We start from the raw sequence: 19,940 nt of genomic DNA, 5'->3' as shown, positions 1-19,940 counted from the left end.
CAGGTGGCAGCTGGTGACGAGCTGGACAGGCTCTGGATGTGTCAGCCACAGGACACGCTCAGGTGACACAGTGCTCAGGTGACACCATCATAGAATCACTGAACTTGGAAAAGTCCTCCAACATCATCGAGTCTACCCCTTCCCCCAGCCCTGCCAAGGCCACCACTGCCCCATGTCCCCAAGTGCCGCATCCACACGGCTTTTAAATCCTTCCAGGGATGGAGACTCCACCCCTGCCCTGGGCAGCTGTGCCAGGGCTGGACAGCCCTTGCCATGGAGAAATTTTCTCTAAGATCCAACCTAAAGCTTCCCTCGTGCAAGTCAAGGCTGTTTCCTCTTGTCCTGTGACAAACCGTCTCTGGCCATCCCTACATCCCTTCTGATGGACACGGCCCTTTAGGTTCTCCAGCAGGATAACTGGATGGATTGTCCTTAGGAATCACTGAAAATCCCAAAGGTGGCTGACACCTCAGGTGGGGCCATGTGGGCACATTTTGGCCTGGCATAGGCACATAATACACATAATGCACATAATAAATGCACACAACACAGTGCTTGCTGTTGGAAATCCACTGAGCTGCCACAAAAATGTCAAATGCTGCAAAAGATGAAACCAAAGCAGCTTCCCCCACATGTGCCCAGACACTGATTTGAGGGGACAAGGCCAGGTTTTCTGTCGACTCAGCTCAGCTGATGTGAGCAGGGTGCCAGGAGGAGATGTCCAGCCAGGCTGTCCAGTCCCACCCCAACACCACTCTGGTGCCTCTGCTCCCCATCTGCAGAGCACTGGTAACATCTGTGAGCTCCTGCTCCAGAGGGGCCCAGGAGGTGACACCAGCACCCAGAGCTCACCAGTGAGTGATGAATGCTAGGAGAGCACCAGAACAGAGAGCTAGAGCATCCTGCTCTGTACACCCTGGATAGCCTGGACACGCCTGGCTCACCTCAGGGAGCTCAGAATGCAATTAAATAATGAAACTGTTACTTCATCTCATTAGAATAATGATGTTTATGCATATGCATGCAAATACTGTGCTCAGAGCAGGGCTGGGCAGATGCTGCAGGTGTATTTTCATTCAAAGAGCCCTCTCCTCTCTGTCACTTCACACAGCTTCCACTCCTAAATTCCTCATATTCTATCCAGGGCTCCATTTTACCTTCAGAGCTCCCTTATTATTATTATCCCTTTTAGACACGGCTGTTTCCCCTGCCTGTCACACAGCCCCTGAGCACACCCAGCCTGCAGAGCACAGCAAGTGAGTGGCAGCACCCTCGAAGTGAGCCCTGAACTCAGGGTGCTGCCAGAACCCCGCACAGAGCAGCACCGGGCCAAGGAGCAATTACAAATATTCAATACCCCGGGTTCCTTTAATGAGCACTGCTTTGAAGTTCCCAGAAGGATTTAATGGGAAGGAAGAGTCCGACCTCGCCGGTTCCCCAGGGCATGTGGGGGTTTGAAGCCAATTTTTCTTTCAAAAGTCTGTTTTAGCTTTAAAAGCTTTCAAGCAGTAGCAGCTATCGGGGTGTGTGTTTCTAATTCCTCAGGTTTGGTTATGATGCTCTTTCTGTGAGAACTGGGAATGTATCCGAGAGGAAGAGTAATAAAAGCAGTTCTTGGATAAGATAATGGCATAATAATAGCATCAATTCAGGTCAAAGTGGCAATGATCTGACCCTCTTAGAGCTTAAGACAGCGTGGGAGGGTTTGAGTACATAGAGTAAGTGTTTGCTTTGGTGTCCTGCAAATGTGTTGGACTGAGCCCAAGCTGCTGGTGAACTTCTCTCTCCAGAGAAGGAACCCAGAGCTCAGACAACACAGGGACAGCAATTCTATCAGACACACGCCTGCACTGCAGCACAGAGCCAGACAACTCTGACTTTGTTTCCAGTAGATTAATTCCCATTCATTCTGGTGAAGAAGCCTTTCCCCCAGTGAATCCCAGAAAGGATGGAATCATCATCTCCATCACCCCAGAAGCCACAGAATGATGTCAAGGTTATTCTGTGCAGTCCCTGTGCATGAGGCACCTCTTTGGAAAGAGGAAAGAAGAAGGAATGGACTGTTGGAAAGCTGGGCATGTTTTCCTCTTGTGTACAGATATGGACTTGGGCTCACACACAGAGCTCTGGCAGGGGGGGACAGAGAGAGCTGCTGTGCTGGAAAGCTTTTCCTCATGGCACAGGGTAACCATTACACTTCCCTAACACTGCTCCATGGACAGCAAATTTAAGCTGTCTACAAAGACAAGTAAGAAAAAAGCCTATGGAACACAGCACAAAACATGCACTTCCTATTTTCAGGAGAGAGCAATGGTGAACTGCCAGTTAACTCCAGCTCTCCAGCCTGGAGAAGGATTGCAACCCACTGAAATCCCACTGAACTCCTGCTCGAGACAAGGGCACCTGGGGATTTCAGCTCTGCCAGCCCTGAAAATTTACAGAAAACCATAAACCAGAAAGTTAATGACTTCTTATGATGCTTCTATAATGATTTCCCTCGTGGATACAGGGAGCACTTTGGGTTTGTCATGGTTTTCCAGCACTGGGCAGTAAGCTCAGACCCTGGGGGCAGCTGCCCTTCCCGGGCAAAACACATCCCTGAGGAATGTTAGCAAACTCCAATGGCCTCTAGCAGGAGACATCCCCGTGGCAAGGGCAAAAGGCAGTACTGGAGGCAATCTGCTCCTTTGCAACATAGACGTGTACCTGTATGAATTGCCACGAGCTGTAACCAGGGGTGGGGGACATGCTGGGATATCCCTAAAAGCTGGGCTGTGAGAGTGCTCCCTGGAGAGAGGTGGCACTCAGCACATGTGCTCCACTTACAGAGGCCAGTGACAGCTCTGTGTACACAAACACTGCACATCATTTATCTCCTGCCTCCGAGCTGCTCGCGCCAATACCTCTGTCAGCCTCAATAAGCTCCTCCTGATAAGCTGCAGAGATGATCCAAAGTGCCTGTGGTGACAGACTCTGCTCCCAGCTCCCCAGGGCTGGGCTGAGGGATCAGCTCCACCAGCCACCCCTCGGCTTTGAGGAGTTATTGCAGTGGGACCTCCAAAGACCAATCCAGAGATGAACCTCCCCACCTGAACCACCAAAATAAATGGGACTTTCAGTCATAGAACAGAGCCAGGCTGTTTGCAGCCTGAAAGATCATCAGGGTTTTGCCAGAAAGAGAACTGTGGGATTGAGATTTTGAGTCAGGAAATAAGACTGTAATAGGGAAGGATTAGTTGTACCCTTCCATATAAAAGCTAAAATCAGCAAAGTATGGCACTGCTGAAGAACACCAATCTCAAGCACGTTTGGCTGCATCCTTTTCCTATCTCCATCTCCTCCTTGTCTGCTTTGCAGATAAAAACTTCTGCGTCAGGTGAAGCTTGAGAGTATCTGGCCCACCAGGATCAGAGGATGCACAGCAGGAAGGCTTATCAGCACCTCCAGCAGTGAAGGATTGCAGAGGGGCACAGGCAGAGCTGTGTTTGTGCTCTGGCAGTGGGACGTGGTCAGGGAGTGGGGGACAGAAGTCCTGCTCCGAGTGGAGGAGGACGTGAGGATGGAACCAGTTCCCAGGGGACAAGGGAGTCACTGTACAACCCTCACACCCATCCATCCCCAGAGTGTCACCTGCACCAGCTTCACGTGGTGCTGGAGAAATGCACAGGATCTTAGGAAATGTGTTTCCAAATGTTTATGAGATTATGGCAGGGAAGAAACAAACCCAACTCATATTCCTTAATTGGAGCCGGCGGTACAGAAAACCTGCTAATTCCAACTCCATTTCTACTGCTTCTGTGTGAATGCCATGGGCTGGAAAGATAACAAATGGGGGCAAATTATTTTCACCTGCTTAAAACAAAGTAATTAACAGCACTTTGGTTATCTTACCTGGAAAGCCAGGGCTCTGCAGAGAGCTGTTAGAGCCAAGTGTGAAAACAGTTTGCATGAAACATAATTAAAATTATGACCTGAGTGATGGCTTCAACATCCCCAAGGAGGCCTGGAGTCAGAGCTGTTGGAAAACAATTCACCTCTGCCTCCTGACTGTGTTGCTGAACTGGTTCCAGAATGTCCCCAGTGCCTTGTCCCCAGCCCCTGGGCCCGGCCGGGGCTCCGTGGCTGCCCTGCCCTCCCAGCCCTGCTGTGACCTGTTCCAGCACATCTCTCCAGCCTTTATTTCTCCTGCTTTCCTGGGAGGTGTTGCAGGCCTCACAGGGAAGAATTCCTTGTCCATATCCCACCTAACCCTGCTCTCTGGGAGTGGGAAGCTGTTCCCCATTCCCCTTGTCCTGTCCCTCCAGCCCCTGGAAATATTCTCTCTCCACCTTTCTTGTCAGCCCCTTCAGGCACCAGGAGGCCACAGTTATGTCACCCTGAAGCTTCTCTTCAGCACTCCCAATTCTCCAAGCCTTTCCATGGTTATATAGCAATCACACAAGCAATATTTTCTTACTCACACCCAGGAACTCCTCTCCCTTCCTGCCAGCTGGCTTGCTCCAACTCCTTGGCAAAGACTTGCAAGTAACAAACATCTTAACAGGAAAATCAAGCATGTTCATGAGGTGCAAAGAGACTCAATTCACTGGAAAATGTATTCCTGGTGTACAACTCTGTTACACAGTGTCTGACAAAATTACACTCTGAGCTGCACTGTTAAACAGCCCAATTTTGCTGCAATCAACATTTAATTTTTTAGCAGAAAGTCTTGATTTCAAATAGCCTGGAAATGTTTAACAGCTGATATTAATAAGACCCCAGATTTATTGCAGGGCTCTTTATCCCAGGGACATGATAAGCGTCGTGACAAGTGGTGTGACTATGGCAACTCTTATCTTTTTTATTTCTTTTTCCCCTGAACAGCAAGAACAGGCACCTCACTGGATGCAGTGCCAGACTGCTCCCAGGTGAGAGCCAGAGCTCTGGGTCACTGAGGGGAAACTCAGCCGAACCTCAGATCCCAGCACCGGGCTGCCTTTCTTGCCTCTTATGTGTCTCCACGGTGTGTTTCATGGGCATTTACATGTATTTGACCTAATTGCCTTCCTTGTTTTTTCATTTTTCTCTATGGGTAGAAAACAACCCCCTGCCTTTGCTCCCTGCTGTCAGACAGAGTCCAAGCCAAACAATCTCAGCCTGAAGTCGAAACACCTCTTTTCGAGACCAAAAGGATGCTCTCCTCTAATGAATCCCATACCGCACTGGGAGACCCCACATTTCCTTCCCTGAAGGCAGTAAAGAGAAACGAACCCCCTGTGATGTTTTCCAGAGGCCCTGGGTGTGACAGCAGTGCCTGTCAGAGAGGAGCACCCAGAAAGCCCAATTTCTGATGGGCCATTGCTTTGATTTGCTGCTGCTTCCTGGGCCTCAAAAGCCAAACAAACCCAGGTCCCTGCACAAATATATTCTCTATTTGCTCTCTGTGACAACACAGACCAACATCTCCCTCATTTCCAATGTGATTTCCTGCCAGTGACAGAGCAGAGCTGTGCTCCCACCCTCCCCAGCCCATCAGCACCTCATTTCCCAGAGCTGCTGGGATTTTCTATGGTTTGTTTCCCACAAGGTGACAAAATACATCAAGGTTTGGACAGCATCACCAAAGACACACAATGAGGCAGGAACGGAGATTTTTTTGCTGTTCTTACAAAATCTGAGCAGTTTTCTCCATGCTTGCAATCATGTCCACCAAAAACTGCCTGGATTCGTGTCTTTGAGAAATTAATTTTGCTGCAATATTGCTTGGGTTTTGTTCTCCTGGCCTTTTCACTCCATCATTACTACAATTTCCTTTTTGAACTCACTTGCCAAATTTTCAACAGATTTGTGAACAAAAAGGGCCCTTCCAGCCCCCGGTTCTGCTGCTGCTGGGAACTCTGCAGCTGTGAGCTGTTCCCTAAAGACTGAATTCCAGCGATTTCAGGGACTTCAGGGGAATGAAGGGGAGGATGTGAAGTTTGATTTCCTACAGCTCCTTCCCTGAGTCATGTCCCCAACAGGGAGAAGGATGTGAGTGAGTGCTGTAAGAGCCCCCAGCAGGGAGCTGAGAACAGCATGGGGTGAGCACTGATATTTGCCCTGCCTGGGAGAAAGGGAGCCATTACAAATCTGTGGAAGATAAGAGAGCCAAAAGCCGTGTCTTTTCCCTGATACTACAATTTATAAATTTGACAGAATCTCCCCGAAAGGATGTAAGGAGTGATAAATTAGTCAAAGGGAGAACTCAGAGCTACTGAGAGTTTGCTTAGCAAAAAAGTGAGAGGGACTGGTCCATGAGGTGTAACTGTATCTGCTCACTCCTCGTCCAAATTTCTCAGGAAAAAAGATCACATAAGAAGACAGAAAAAATGTAATGAACGATCAATACTTACACACTAATTAATCCTAATTTGTGCTCACAGACACCCATCTACTACCCAGCTTTTAATAGCCAAGGCACTTCTAGCTGTGTGTTTTTATTCACACATCAAACTCGAAGGTGATGGTTTAAGTACCCTCAGAATTTCAATTTTTAAAAGAGGAAAGAGTCTGACACTTCCCTGCATATTTACAAGTCTTGTATTGTGTAAGTCATGGAAGGTGTGAGACAGTCTGCAAATAATTAATATGGCAGCAGGCAATTATATGAATGTACCATCAAAAGTAATTACTTTTAGATGTAAAAAAGAAAGTAACACAACCCCCAAGTGTTCAGACAGGTTCTCTCTGAGGGCTGGAGCCTCTCTGCTCTGGAGCCAGGCTGGGAGAGCTGGGGGTGCTCACCTGGAGAGGAGAAGGCTCCAGGGCCTAAAGGGGCTGGAGAGGGACTGGGGACAAAGGCTGGAAGGATAGGACACAGGGAATGGCTTCCCACTGCCAGAGAGCAGGGCTGGATGGGATCTTGGGAAGGAATTTCTGGATGGGAGGGTGGTGAGGCCCTGGCACAGGGTGCCCAGAGAAGCTGTGGCTGTCCCTGGATCCCTGGAAGCGTCCAGGGCCAGGATGCACCACCGTGCAATACTTTTAAAATAAGCACATCACCATTAGAAGGAATTTGGGATGTTTAGTTTTCCAGTCAGCCATTCCAGAATCAAAACAGATGCAGTGAAGAGCTGTCAAAGTCTTTCCATTATCATTCTCATTTCTTAGCAGCCTTCACTGAACAGAAAATCCCTCAAGTGAGGTTAAAACACAGAGTATTTTCTCAGGATGAAACTGGCCAGATTTAAAACAAAAATGACACTTCAGTCTAGCAAATAATTATTCCTTAGCACACACTGGAGGCGTGATGAGCTACAGAGCATCTCACAACTCAGACCCAGAGCCTTCAAAGAGCTGCCTGTCCCCAGGGCCACCGGGCTGCTCATGGCCTGGGGCACTCTGGGCTCCCAGGGCTGTGAGCAGGAGGAGAACAGGCAAGGGAAATCCTTGGTATTAGGGGGTACCTGAACTATTTCCCTCTTCCAACACCAGCCCCAGATCAGTTTGAAACCATGTCATGACTCCTATCACAACAGCTTCATTACGGAGTAATTATGTAATTGCATTTATATTCCAGGGGAGCTGTGCCCAAGGCAGGCAGTGACTCCACACGTGGTGCTGCACATGCTGCAGACTGTGCCAGACCCTGGCAATCACCTGGAGTTCCCCTGCATGCAGATCGAGCCAGGAGTGCCTCATGGAGCCACGCAGCCCCTCTGGGAGCAGCACCCTGTGCCCAGCCAGGGAGGGAGCTCCTGCCTCGGGCTGGCTCCCAATGCCACTGGAATCAGCACTCTCGGGGTGTCCATGTCCAGCCAGCCTCCCCAAACCCTGCAGACAGCCACTGGCCCATCCAGATCCATCCAGGAAGCACTGGAGATGCACTCCCTGCGCAAAGCAGCGCCCCAGGCCAGCTTCGGGACACCCAACGCAAATTGCAGAGGAATGCAGAGGCCAAGCCAAGGCCAGGACAGGGAGCTGCTCCTCCGTGTGCCCTCAGCCCTGGCAGCCACAGCCCAGCCCAGGTGGGGAGGTGCAAAGTGCTGCAGACCTTCCTGCAGTACCAGCTGTGACCCTGCAGCTCTGCAGAAGCCTCAGATGTTCCTTTGCCTTGCTCTCTGATGGACAATTTCTTCCCTGACACAGCTACCACAAAGAGTTTTTCAAGCCCTGTATTTTCATCAGCCTCAGGAGCAGAGAAGTCCTATTTGTCACTCGCAGGAAACAATTTAAAGCATTACAAACACATTTCTCTGTGCATCACAAGCAGAAATTGATACAGTCAAGTCAGGGCTCAGCTCTGTGTTCATTCCTACTACAAACACCTTACCAGCAAAACAAGTGTCAATTTACAGCCGGGCTGATGTTTTCCTGCTATCCCTGCTTTGTTTTTAATAAACTGCATTGTTTCATGCTGCTTTTTGTTTTGTATTCCTGGGAGAACAAATCAAAACAGCAACCAGGGCTCTAGGAGCCAGGGCTCCAGCAGCCAGCCCAGATGGAGCAGGAACGCTGGGGCAGAGATGGAAAACAACTTGGAGCAGAGGAGCACTGGCAGGACCAGGAAAAGCCCATCCCTGGCTGTAGCATTTTCACAGCTTTTCTGGGCCAAATTTTAAAATCTGCTTACAGAATCTGAGAGGCCAATTGCTTTTTATAGGACTTAGATGACATTTGTGTGCCTTTGCGGACAGCAATTCCTTGTATTATTTCCATTATTACACAGAAGAAGATATTACAGAATCAGTGTGAGCTCCCAATTATTTTAAATTTTTTGTGGCATTAAAAAAAAAATTAGTTTTATTAAAAGAAATATTTCTCCTGAGATTTAAGTGTCTTCCATCTCTCTCATTTCCTTCCTTTAAAAATTTCATCTTCACACAGCTGCCCTTTCCTCTCTCCTTTTTCATTTGCAGTAATACTTTGAGTGGCCCCTTCTCCTCGCCTGCTTTGTTCTATTTCCCTGCAGCCCAGCCCTTCCCGCCTCCAGCTCTTGGGTGCTCCGGGTCATCCCGGGGTTCATGGAGAGCTTCACGCCTTCAATCGGCCTTTCTGCCTGAGCTGGGAGTTGGCATAATGGCCCTGATTCAAATACAATAAAAACCAATTTGAGCACTCAGCGAGGACTGAACTGATGCTGGAGCTGGGGCAATTTCCACCAGCCAGAGATATCTGTAATTTTTTTCCCTGTGACTCAGAGACTCAATTCAAGCAACATTCCTACCTTTGCTGATAGAAGTTCTCGCCTATTAAGGACCAGCTAAACATTCTGAAGGCTGAATACAGTGATTTTTCCAGCCCCCAGTGCACAGCACCACAGGAACCAGGTCAGGTACAACCTTTTGTACCTGGGCAAAGTCCCCTGAGCACACACGGAATTGTGAGAAATACTTATTAATGGTTGGTAATCACTTCTCTCCGGTATCAAAGGCTTCCTCCCTCTCATTGCCCTAGGAAAGCAGGAATTCCTGGCCGATGCAGTCACGAATACCAAAGGAGCTCACCCATCACCAGATCACCACGAGGCAGCCACGACACCCAGGAAAAGCCAGCCCACAAAATTGTTCATTCGTGGTTCCACGGAGTCAGTGGGCACTGGGCTGCCCATGGGGAGAAGAAGCTTTTCCAAACTCTTTGGAGCCATTTATAGTTTTGGAGTAGGGAGGGTTGATCACATTTTGGCAAACGTTATCTCTTTGCTGCCAGGCAAACCTCTGGATAGAGGTGCTGGGGATGACTCAGAAAACACTTTGTTAGTTGTCCGATGTGGTGGCCAGAATTAACTTTTGATCATTTGTTTGTTCTTTTTTAAGCAAATATCTCCATCCTCAAAGGCTTTATCGGGATCCACCTCCAGTGGTGGGAAGCAGGAGAGCCCTCAGAGCTGGTGCTCGGGGATTCCAGCACAGGCGCTGGAACCACCCACGTCAGGGGTCTCTCCTTTCCCAGGCAAACCCTCCCATGGCAGCCTTTGGCAATGGGTTTGTGACCAATTTTTAAAGTTAGATATTTGTTTTAGCACAGCTGCACTAATGAACATTCCTCATATAATTATGTATATAATAGTAAATCATAATAATCACTGTCATCATAATCATAATTTGAGAATAAAATAATAAAAGCTCGATTTTCCTTACCTTTTTGGAAAGCAGGCAAAAGCTACACAGTAGGTGGAAGAGTGTACCAAGTAACAGACTTTTGAACACTCTTTCTTACTGGTGGTATGGAGTCTACAGGGAAAGTAAATACATTGTATGTAGGATAGGTCTGGGCACCAGAACACTCACAGCCTGCCCTGCCGTGAGGCCCTGCCGTTCATCTGACTCTGAGTGGGGCACTGCAAAGCTGAGAGGCACCAGCACAGGAAATCAGCTCTGGTCAGCACCAAATGAACCAGGTCACAGAGCTCAGGTACCTCCAACCACGGGAGCAGCAGCTCACAGAAGAGCAGGGCTGGCTGAGCAGACTTTTCCTTCCTCTCCCCTGAACCAACACGGGGATATTTTGGCTGTAGTTTCAGACCCCCCATCCCTGCTCAGCCACAGAGTCACTCACAGGTTCCTTGGCATCATCAGCAGCCATTTTAGTGCTTTCCTCAGGAAGGTGGAAGAGGCCCCATGAGCTCAGTGACATTGGGGGAGAAGAGGGATGGACACACAGACACAGCACAGGAGGATGAGGAGGGATGGACACACAGACACAGCACGGGAGGATGAGGAAGGATGGACACAGCACAGGAGGATGAGGAGGGATGGACACAGCACGGGAGGATGAGGAGGGATGGACACACAGACACAGCATGGGAGGATGAGGAAGGATGGACACAGCACGGGAGGATGAGGAGGGATGGACACACAGACACAGCACAGGAGGATGAGGAGGGATGGACACAGCACGGGAGGATGAGGAGGGATGGACACAGCACAGGAGGATGAGGAGGGATGGACACACAGACACAGCACAGGAGCAGTTGCAGTCTGAGGCAGGAGATGTTTGTGATCCACCCCCCAGATCCCCGTGGGAACCACGCAGTCAGTGCCCACTCTCGTGGCTGGAGGGAAGTGAGGATGGACACGCAGTGCCCTGGCTGCCGTTGGCATGGAGAGGGGCTGGCAGCACACGGGAAAGCACCACAGGGAGCACAGGGAACATGGACACAGTGCCTGGGGTGTTCCCCAGGAAAACTCAAGCAGCTGCCAGGGAAGTTCCACTTCCTTGCTAAAAGAGGAAGTGTCCAAGGCCGGGTCGGATGGGGCTTGGAGCAACCTGGGCTAGTGGAAGTTCAAAGGTCCCTCCCAGCCCAACCATTCTGTGGCTCCATGAAAGCAAACACTGAGAGCACCCAGCCCTCAGGAGGCATCACCTCCTCATCACCACTCAACCACACTGCTGATTGCCTGATTTCCTGTCACTCTGTTGGGGAGAGCCAAGAATTAAAACAAGCTGCTTGGGAGAAGGAGTAATTACATGTAAATCTCAATATAAGTTAAGTATGGGTTGGAGGTTCCAACATTCCTCTCCCAGTCTGACACTGCTCTTGCAGCAGAAACTCGAGCAGACAGCCCAGCAGGGCACTCACTGCCTGCTTCACCTCAGGCTCCATGAGAAACATCTTCCCAGCCAGTGTGAAATTCACCCAAAGACACACAAGAGCACAACAAACTGATCCCAGGGATGGGAGCTGCTGTGCACCAAATCCTGCTGATCCCAACTGTGCACTAGCAGGGAAAGCCGTGCAGTGAGTGACAGCAGGCACATGCCAGATGGCAAACAGGAGTGATTAAGAGAGTTTTCCTAAATAGAATGGAAAGCTTGGCCTTAATATATCCCATTCAGCATGAAGGCCCTCCCACGGTGTGGCTGGGGAGCTCAGCTCTTGAAACTTCTGATTTCCCAGAGATCCCAAGGAAATGTGTAACACAGTGAGTCCCTGCTCCCCTGAGGGGTGGGAGATGAGGTCACTGCATTTCAAGTGATTCTCCTCTCATGTTAATCAGTGTCCTCTTTTAGACTCACCCCAAACCCCCAGTGTTTGAGCCCAGCTCTCCCAAGTGCTCTGCACATTTTCTTCCGAGCCTAAATTCCAGCAGATTGCCCCAGAGCTGTGTGCAGTGGCTCCTCAGGATGAGGATCACCTGCTCCTGGGAAGCTGCTCACAGAGTTCACAGACTTCCAGCCTGACATGCACATCCTCAGTTCATTACCACAGAAGGGTTTGGGTGGGAAGGAATTCAAGCCCATCCAGTGCCACCCCTGCCATGGCAGGGACACCTCCCACTATCCCAGGATGCTCCAAGCCCCAGTGTCCAACCTGGCCTCGGACACTGCCAGGGATCCAGGGGCAGCCCCAGCTGCTCTGTTCTTTTAAAGGTCTACTAAAGCATGGAGATTCTTTCAAGGCTATTTCTCTGTAAAAGCACCCACATTCTGCTTTTGGTTTGACTGTGGCCTGTGAGTAGGACAGGCCATAAATCTGGGCTCAGTCCCCAAACTTCCAGTGTTTGGAGGTACATGGATCCCGTGCTGGTGCTCCCTGGGTCTCGGGAGATATGAAACACTCATGGCTTTCCAACAGAAATGGCAACTCCAGCATCCAGAAGCTGAGCAAGCAACAGCAGCAGCCCTGTGAGACACAGTAGAAAATCAAACTGGAAACCCCAACTGTACTTGCACACCCTGAGAGCTGAGCCAGCACCTGAATTCGCTCTGTGCTGTGCTGATTTTGATCCTCCCCAGGAATTTCCCCTGCTCCTGCCTCCCTGAGCTCCAGAGGAGCCTGGCATGGATCCAACAACCAAACCCTGTGCCCTGGTCAGAGCCCTGGGGGGGACCAGGCACCCCCTGCCCCACAGCCAGAGGCCACCAGGGCGCATCCGAGGGGAGCAAAGCCAATTTTGCAAAGAAATACTGAAAACACATTCTTTGGTTTTCTTTTGAAAGAAGATATTTGAAATTTTTAAAAAATTGTTCCAAGATGCATCCAGGGTGATTTGTAATTCACATTTCCTATTTTCTGATTGGTAAAACTCTGGAAATTCCCCTATTCACAATATAAAATATTTTTAAAGTGAAATTGCTATAAAAACTTCAAACCCATTTTTATATATGGACACCATACTCAAAATTTTACTGAAAACTATGTTTGAGGACTTTTGCTTGGATGTTGAGACTTTTTTTTAAGCTCACTAGTACAATTTTCATTTTTTTCCACCTAAAAATGGAACTGTAAAAAACTTCTATTCAACAGAATATTCAAACTTTAAAAAAATAAACTCAGTTCAGGTGTTCAAGGAATTACTTTTATACACATTCATGAACGCTGCCTTATCAGGGGGTTGATCAATAACCTAATCAATGCTATAGGACAGTAACTGCAGCACTTTTACACTGGGACTAATGTACCCAAAACCTTTTAAGTACAGCAGAAGTTTATTTCATTTGATTTTCTAATAATTTTTATGAACACACAGACCTGGGGAGTGAACGAGCAGTGCTAGGTGCAGCTGAGACTATGAACAGATGGAACTCTATATAAACAGTGCAAATGTTTTTAAAAATCGGTATTTCACAAACCATAAAAGAAAAGGTAAAAGCCCAGTACTTGGTTTATAAACCAGAAACTCAGAAATTGCACATTTCCTAACAAATACATTTATGTGCTCTAAAATCCCACTCAGTGAAGGCTCAAGGCAAAAGTGGCACATCTGGGCAAGCCAGGGGCCTCTGCCCCTTGTGCCTCTTAAAAACATATTCTGGTCTATAGCCCTGGACTAAAAATGGGGTGTTTGACTAGAAACATGGGGGCTAGGTGGGCAGTATTTATTTTTAGCAAAAATATTTCCTTCCCAAAGAAAAATCTGGCTGTTCTTTGGTGGGAGGGGAAAACATTCTCAGAAGCCTGAAACCAGCAGTAAGAGGCAGCACAGGAGAATGAGACCAGGAGGGGACCCTGGGGACGGAAGGCCCCAGGCTGGGTTTCCCACAGGGAACACTGCAGCATCACAGCTTGGGTGGTTTTCCCTTTGTTCAAATCTTGGGATGAGATTTTTAGATTTTGGATTTTGTGGGGGAGAAACTAATTTCAGCTTAGTCGATCCCAACAGTGATTAGTGAAGTCCACCAGCAACACATTCCCCTGCCCTGGCCCAGCTGGCTTTCAAATTCTCTTTTCCTTCCTTCCCTTCCTGAAATTTGCCGTGGCAGAGCGCCCTGAGTGTCACTGGGCAACACCCCAGGGCAGGAATTCCATTTCTGTCCTCCTGCACTCAGGCTCTGTCCAATACGGCTGGAGGAGGCCTAATACAGTCCTTCATTTGTGAGAACCATTCCCTCCCTGTCTCATGTCAGAATCCCAGTCCAGCTTCCAAAGACAAATTTAGTGTTTCCAGTTGCAATGTATTTTGTTCACCTGCATGATCAGAGAAAAATCCTGCAGGGGTGAGCAGGGGAGGGAAAGTGCTGTGTCAGGGATTTGCTGCCTGTTCCCACTCTGACAGCCAGAGCTGCTGCTCTGAGGCAGAAATTCCAGCAGCAGTGAACAGACAAGAAGTGGCAGGGATTCCAGCAGCAAAGGGGTGAGCGGAGCACGGGCAGGGAAAGGGCATTTCTCCGCATTCAGATCTGGTTTCTCACAAAAACTGCAGACATGCCCAAACCTTTGCAGTGTGCTGCGAGTTGTGCAGCTGTCTCCTTCCTCAGCTCCTTCCAGATTCAAATGCAAATCAAATTTGATGGCCTCAGTCTGTAATTTCGTGCTGTGCTATCCTCTGCTATGCACATTAAGGAAACTAGAAGTGTCTTTGCCATCTACTTTCCTTTTAAATCGGTGGCAAAATTTGCATTAAGACCAGATAAAATCCCTAAATGGGGATCTTCAGGGATTGTGAGATTTTTGCAAATCAACTTTGCAAGAATCAGGATGAAAACTCGGGTTAGCAGAGTTTTTGGTGCTTGTCTGGGAACATGTCCCTGCCAGGGCCAGCTGGACACGGGCTGCAGGGTTCTGTGCCCAGGGATGTGCTGATCCCTCACCCACAGAGAGAAAGCAGGGGGAGCACGAGTTACTCACAGCTCCCAAACGCTTCATGAGGCGCTGCTGCCAAACGGCGCAGCTCAAAAATTGGAGATAAAAATAGAGAATTTAAAAACACACGAGAGCTGAAAACCCTGTGATGGAGCAGAGCAAGCAGGGTGGAGGCCCGGGCCGGTGGGTGCTGCAGAGCCCCAGTACTCACTGTTGGGGTCCACGTTCTCGCAGAGCTCGGTCTTGGCCTCGCCGTTGGGGCGGTCGCTGGGCTTGTGGGACAGCCGCGAGGACATCGTGGCCGCCGTCACCACGGCCTTGAAGCTGCGCTTGCGCTTCTGCACGTTGAGCTCGGGGTGGAAGATGATGATGTAAACCTTGGGCATGTAGAGCATCCCCAGCGCCACCGACGCGCTCAGGTTCATGGAGATGGTGAGCGTGGTGGTTTGGATGTAGAGCTACGGGACAACAGAGACAGGTTACACACCAGGGGCCAGGGAGGCTGCAGCGCTTCAAACATAAACACCCACTGTGAAGTGATTTTGAACCACTTTGCATGTGTTGCACCCCACAGGCCTGCCTGGGCTGCAGCACTTCACACACAAACACCCATTTTACACTGATTTTTAACCAGTTTGCAGTGAAGATGTGCGAGTTGAGACCTTTGCACTGCAGCCACCGTGATGTTCCACACCAATCCCCTGCCTGATCCACCAACAGCCTCAGTGCTGGAGACTTTCGGTGGCCTTAACACAATTCCCACAGCAAGTTATGGCACAGCTTTTGTTCATTTATTTAAAGAGTGCGGATCAGATTTGGATTGAAATAATTCTGATATAAATTAAGGTTTAGCTGAGCTGTAAGTTATAGAAGAGAAACTATAATAATACAGGTTAGTAGAAATTTCTGACTTAAAAACATTGAGGAAGGTGGGATTTTCTTGTTTTTACTTCACTTTAATTCTCTACAATTCACTGAAATAACTTTGCAGAGGGTACACAATGATTTCTGTGCTCGTGACATTCAGCTGTGCTCAGTATTGCGAAAAAATATTTTCAAGTCAGAGAACAGGTACTGAGATGAGTGTTCAAAGAAACCACAGGGACTAAAAAATGTACTCTGCAAATATACAGGGGTAGAAAAGCCTTTTTTACCCCCTTTTTTTTTAACTGTCTTTTCAGAGGACACACGTAACAGATAAACCAGAACAATTCTCACGACTTAAGAGGATTCAGCACAATTAAAAGGCACAGAGACAGCACAATACAGGTGTGAGGGAGCTGAAGAGGCAGCAGCATCTCTGCAGATCCTCTTCAGAAATTAAATATACAGGAAATCCAGAGAGATGGGAAAATCATCACGCACTGAGGCTGGTTGCTTCAGAACACTACTTCCTCTTCTCCTCCCATTCAGCGCTCATCAGTCTGAACTTCTGATGGAAGAAGCCTGAGAACAACACAAATGCCTCCAGACTTGCCCTCACGGCGTCCTAAAGCCACCTCTGGGGGAGCTTTCAGAGCCTCCGCAGCAAACCCCTGCCAACCAAACCCCTGCCATCGTCCCCAGAGCACTGGGAGTGCCCTGCCCCTGTGCTGCTGTCCCTGCAGGTGGCCCAGCGAGGTGGCCCCAGACCTCTGTTACTGCCGCTTATGCATTTAATGAGGGGCGTTCTGCACCAGCGCCAGAGCCTCCCCGGGCACCGCTGCAGCCAGAGGTGCTCCATGGGCTGCCCCAGGGGGAGCTCCTGCCTTGCTGGGCGCTGCCTCACCCTGGGCATCCTTTGATCCAACGCTTTCCCCTTAATCCTGGGCTGCTGCAAAGGCTGCACCCAGCAGAGCAGCGGTGCCTCAGGTATTCGTTTTAATTTTTCCTGCTCGGAAGGGGTTGAAGGTGAAATGATTATTTAATCAAAGGGGTCTTTGCAGCATCTCCCCAGCCGAGTTCCCACCTTGCAAACGCTGATGGGAGATAAAAGGCAAGGGAGAAAAGAGCGTTTGTAGAACAAGGAGGGATGAGTGACACACAAAGCTTCTCATGACAAATGGGAGCAGTGTAAAGATAAGGGAAACTAATAGATATGCTTATTATGCAGAGTCTCAGTTTTATGTGTTTTATCTCTGCTTTGTGGTTTTACCAGCCAGACATAAAAATGCAGTTTACGTGAAACTATTTCATTTCTTATTTCACTTCTTCTGATAAATTCTCTGGAAGACTTTAGATGAATGCAAATGGATGACTTAAAGTACAAAGGATCAGATTTAACTGACAATGGGACTCTAATAACTCATGCGTGCCTTTTACAGCTGGCTGCTGAACCTGGCAGCTCCCAAACCTGAGATCAAATTAAGAAATTAAGATGCAGATTTAGTGAGAGATGCTCGAAATTGACATGAATGAGAACTGGGATGGAGCTTGTTCAGCCTGGAGGGGAGAAGGCTCTGGGATGACACAATTGTGGCCTTCCAGTGCCTGAAAGAGCTACAAGAAACACAAAGAGAGAGCGTTTGCAAGGGCCTGGAGGGACAAGGGAAGGGGGAATGGCTTCAAACTGCCAGAGGGCAGGGATAGATGGGATATTGGGCAGGAATTGTTCCCTGGGAGGGTGGGCAGGTCCTGGCACAGGGTACCCAGAGCAGCTGTGGCTGCCCCTGGATCCCTGGCAGTGCCCAAGGCCAGGCTGGACATTGGGGCTTGGAGCAGCCTGGGACAGTGGGAGGTGTCCCTGCCCATGGCAGGGGTGGCACTGGATGGGCTTTAGGGTCCTTCCAACCCAACCCATTCCATGATTGGAACTGTTGCCAGTGGAAATCAAGGCTTTCTAAAACCAAGTGGTGTTGGTCTCCCAGGGCCACTCCCCTGGAGGGCTTGAAGCAACATCTGCTATGACAGAAGGACAAAGTCACTCTGAAGGGTCACCCTCACTCCAATCTCCTTCTCTCTCAAGCAGACTGAATTTTGACAAATTTTAACTTCACACACTGCTTTGCAAATGCACCGACTTTGAAGCAGGCACTGGAGAAAACCCAACCCTGAGGACATCATTCACATGCAAAAGCACCTAGATTTTATCACTTCTTTTACATAAGTGATTTCCATTTGAATTTTAGATTTTTATGTTTTCCAGATTCTTGCTTTATTCATGCAAATTGCAAAAATTACCTTCAAAACCTTGAGAGAAAATTGGACTGGTCTGGAATACACACATCTAATAACTGGCAATTTTTATAGAACAAAATACATCAATGGCTGATTCTGCATGAACAGTGATTTCTCTGGGAAGGAGAGCACTGCAGGATCAGGCCTCTGTCTCTGCCAACCCAGGAGAGATTTCCAGCTGCTGGGCCAGAAGAACTGAACTTACAGTTTATATAACAACTTCACTCAGAGCTGCAGGGCTTTGAAAAGTCCCTTTAGGAGTCAGAAATCCTTTTTGTAGGCTAAAGCTTTGCCTTCAGTCTAATCAGGAGCAACTGCTCCTGTTTTCTAATTCAGCTTTCTAATTGTGCACTGAATTGTGTTACGTTGCAATATGGAAATAAAGTGGTAACTTGAGATATTTTTGGACTTGTGCTATTACAAGCCAATTTATCTCACTTTTATATGGGAATTAAAACAAATGTCCTTACAGATGAAGCAGACAGTTTATAAATCTCCCAGAAGGCTTTTCCAGGTCATCTGAAGATTCTATCTCATTCTCTACATTATGTTGTGCAAATACAAGAATGAAAACCACTTTTTAATAAAAATTAAAATTAGCTTCCCCTGCGTTATGTGTTTGTAACAACATGGGAAGTGAAAGGACCTGAATGCAAACGTGTCCTCAGACATTTTGATGTCCAGTGGGTGGGGGAGGGCACTCCACCCTTCCTTCAGGAGCACTGTACCCTCACTGAAAACCCCAAACCCATCTGTACGTGCAAACACTGGTCCCGTTCCCTCAGCCAAGGTGATTTATGGAGGCTCAGGCAGGGCAGCTTTGCCCAGACAGCCGTGTCCTTCCAGGGGACTGCACAGGGAAATGGGAACAGCAATGGGGAGGAGCCCTGCCAGCTCCCGGCCCAGCCCGGCTCAGCAGCCAGGGCTCGGAACAAGGGGATCCTTGAGGTCCTTCCCAAGCCAACCTGTTCCCTGATGTGGATGCCTTTTCCTGGTCTTAAAATCAAGAGTCATACATGGTTAGAAGGGGAAAAAGGATTTTACCTTGGTATTTATTTTAAGGATCCTTAGGTGCACACGTCCAGCTCATATGCATCGAAATGCAGCCCGCCAAATGCCCACCCCAAAAGATCGGGTATAACATTATAGGTGTTACTAATTAGCAGATCTATCAAAGATTCCCCAATGAGAGGCTCAAGTGAGCCCCCCCTCCCCAAGGAGCCTTCCCCTGGATGGTTCTATCTCAGTTTACAGAATGTGTTCTGGAGAGGACCTTGGGCTCTGGGGCACACTGATCCCTGGCTACAAAGCTTCTGAAATGTTTAATCTCTCAGACTGACAAACAAGTCCAAGAATGTAGGCAAAAAGCACTGAGAATACAGAAGTTGCAAAAAAGGTATAACAGGGGTATGAAAGAAAAGGCAAAAAATCGTCATGGCATCAATGATGATGATGATGATTTTAACATCAAGATATTCACAATCTTTGCCCTCCTGTGCCCCTCAGTGTGGACTTTTCCCATGGAACACAGCCACATCCCTGTGCTCAGGTGCCGGCAATCTCTCAGAAACCAGCCCAGAGCCAGCTGGGACAGCAGCCCTGAGGAAGGGCGATGCTCAGGACGTTTGATAAGTGACAAGGGAAGCTGCCCAAGGGACGCTGGATAAACAAATCACAGCAGTTGTGCTGGTCACAGTTATTACAGCAGGAATAGCAGGGCAGGCAAAGAGCCCTTGTGGGATGGCTGTGGGATGCCAGGAAATCAGTCACACCATTTAATTGCAAATCCTGTGCTTGGCAA

The 19,940-nt window shown here is 48.6% G+C and overlaps 1 protein-coding gene across 1 annotated transcript in view; it reads right to left on the bottom strand.

Moving 5' to 3' along the window:
- Window positions 1-10,119: 10,119 nt before the first annotated feature.
- GRM7 (glutamate metabotropic receptor 7) overlaps window positions 10,120-19,940 on the bottom strand; it is a gene marked incomplete at both ends in the record, with an annotated part of 190,457 nt that continues 180,636 nt past the window's right edge. The window contains 2 exons of the mRNA XM_082289014.1: window positions 10,120-10,190; window positions 15,195-15,441. Coding sequence (XP_082145140.1) covers window positions 10,120-10,190; window positions 15,195-15,441 — 318 coding nt within the window. The remainder of the gene's footprint in view (window positions 10,191-15,194; window positions 15,442-19,940) is intronic.

Source organism: Coloeus monedula, assembly GCF_965178545.1.
Source record: "Coloeus monedula genome assembly, chromosome: 11".
Taxonomy (NCBI): domain Eukaryota; kingdom Metazoa; phylum Chordata; class Aves; order Passeriformes; family Corvidae; genus Coloeus; species Coloeus monedula.
The sequence above is the reverse complement of the archived record's forward strand: the minus strand, read 5'-3'. Positions and strand labels throughout refer to the sequence as shown.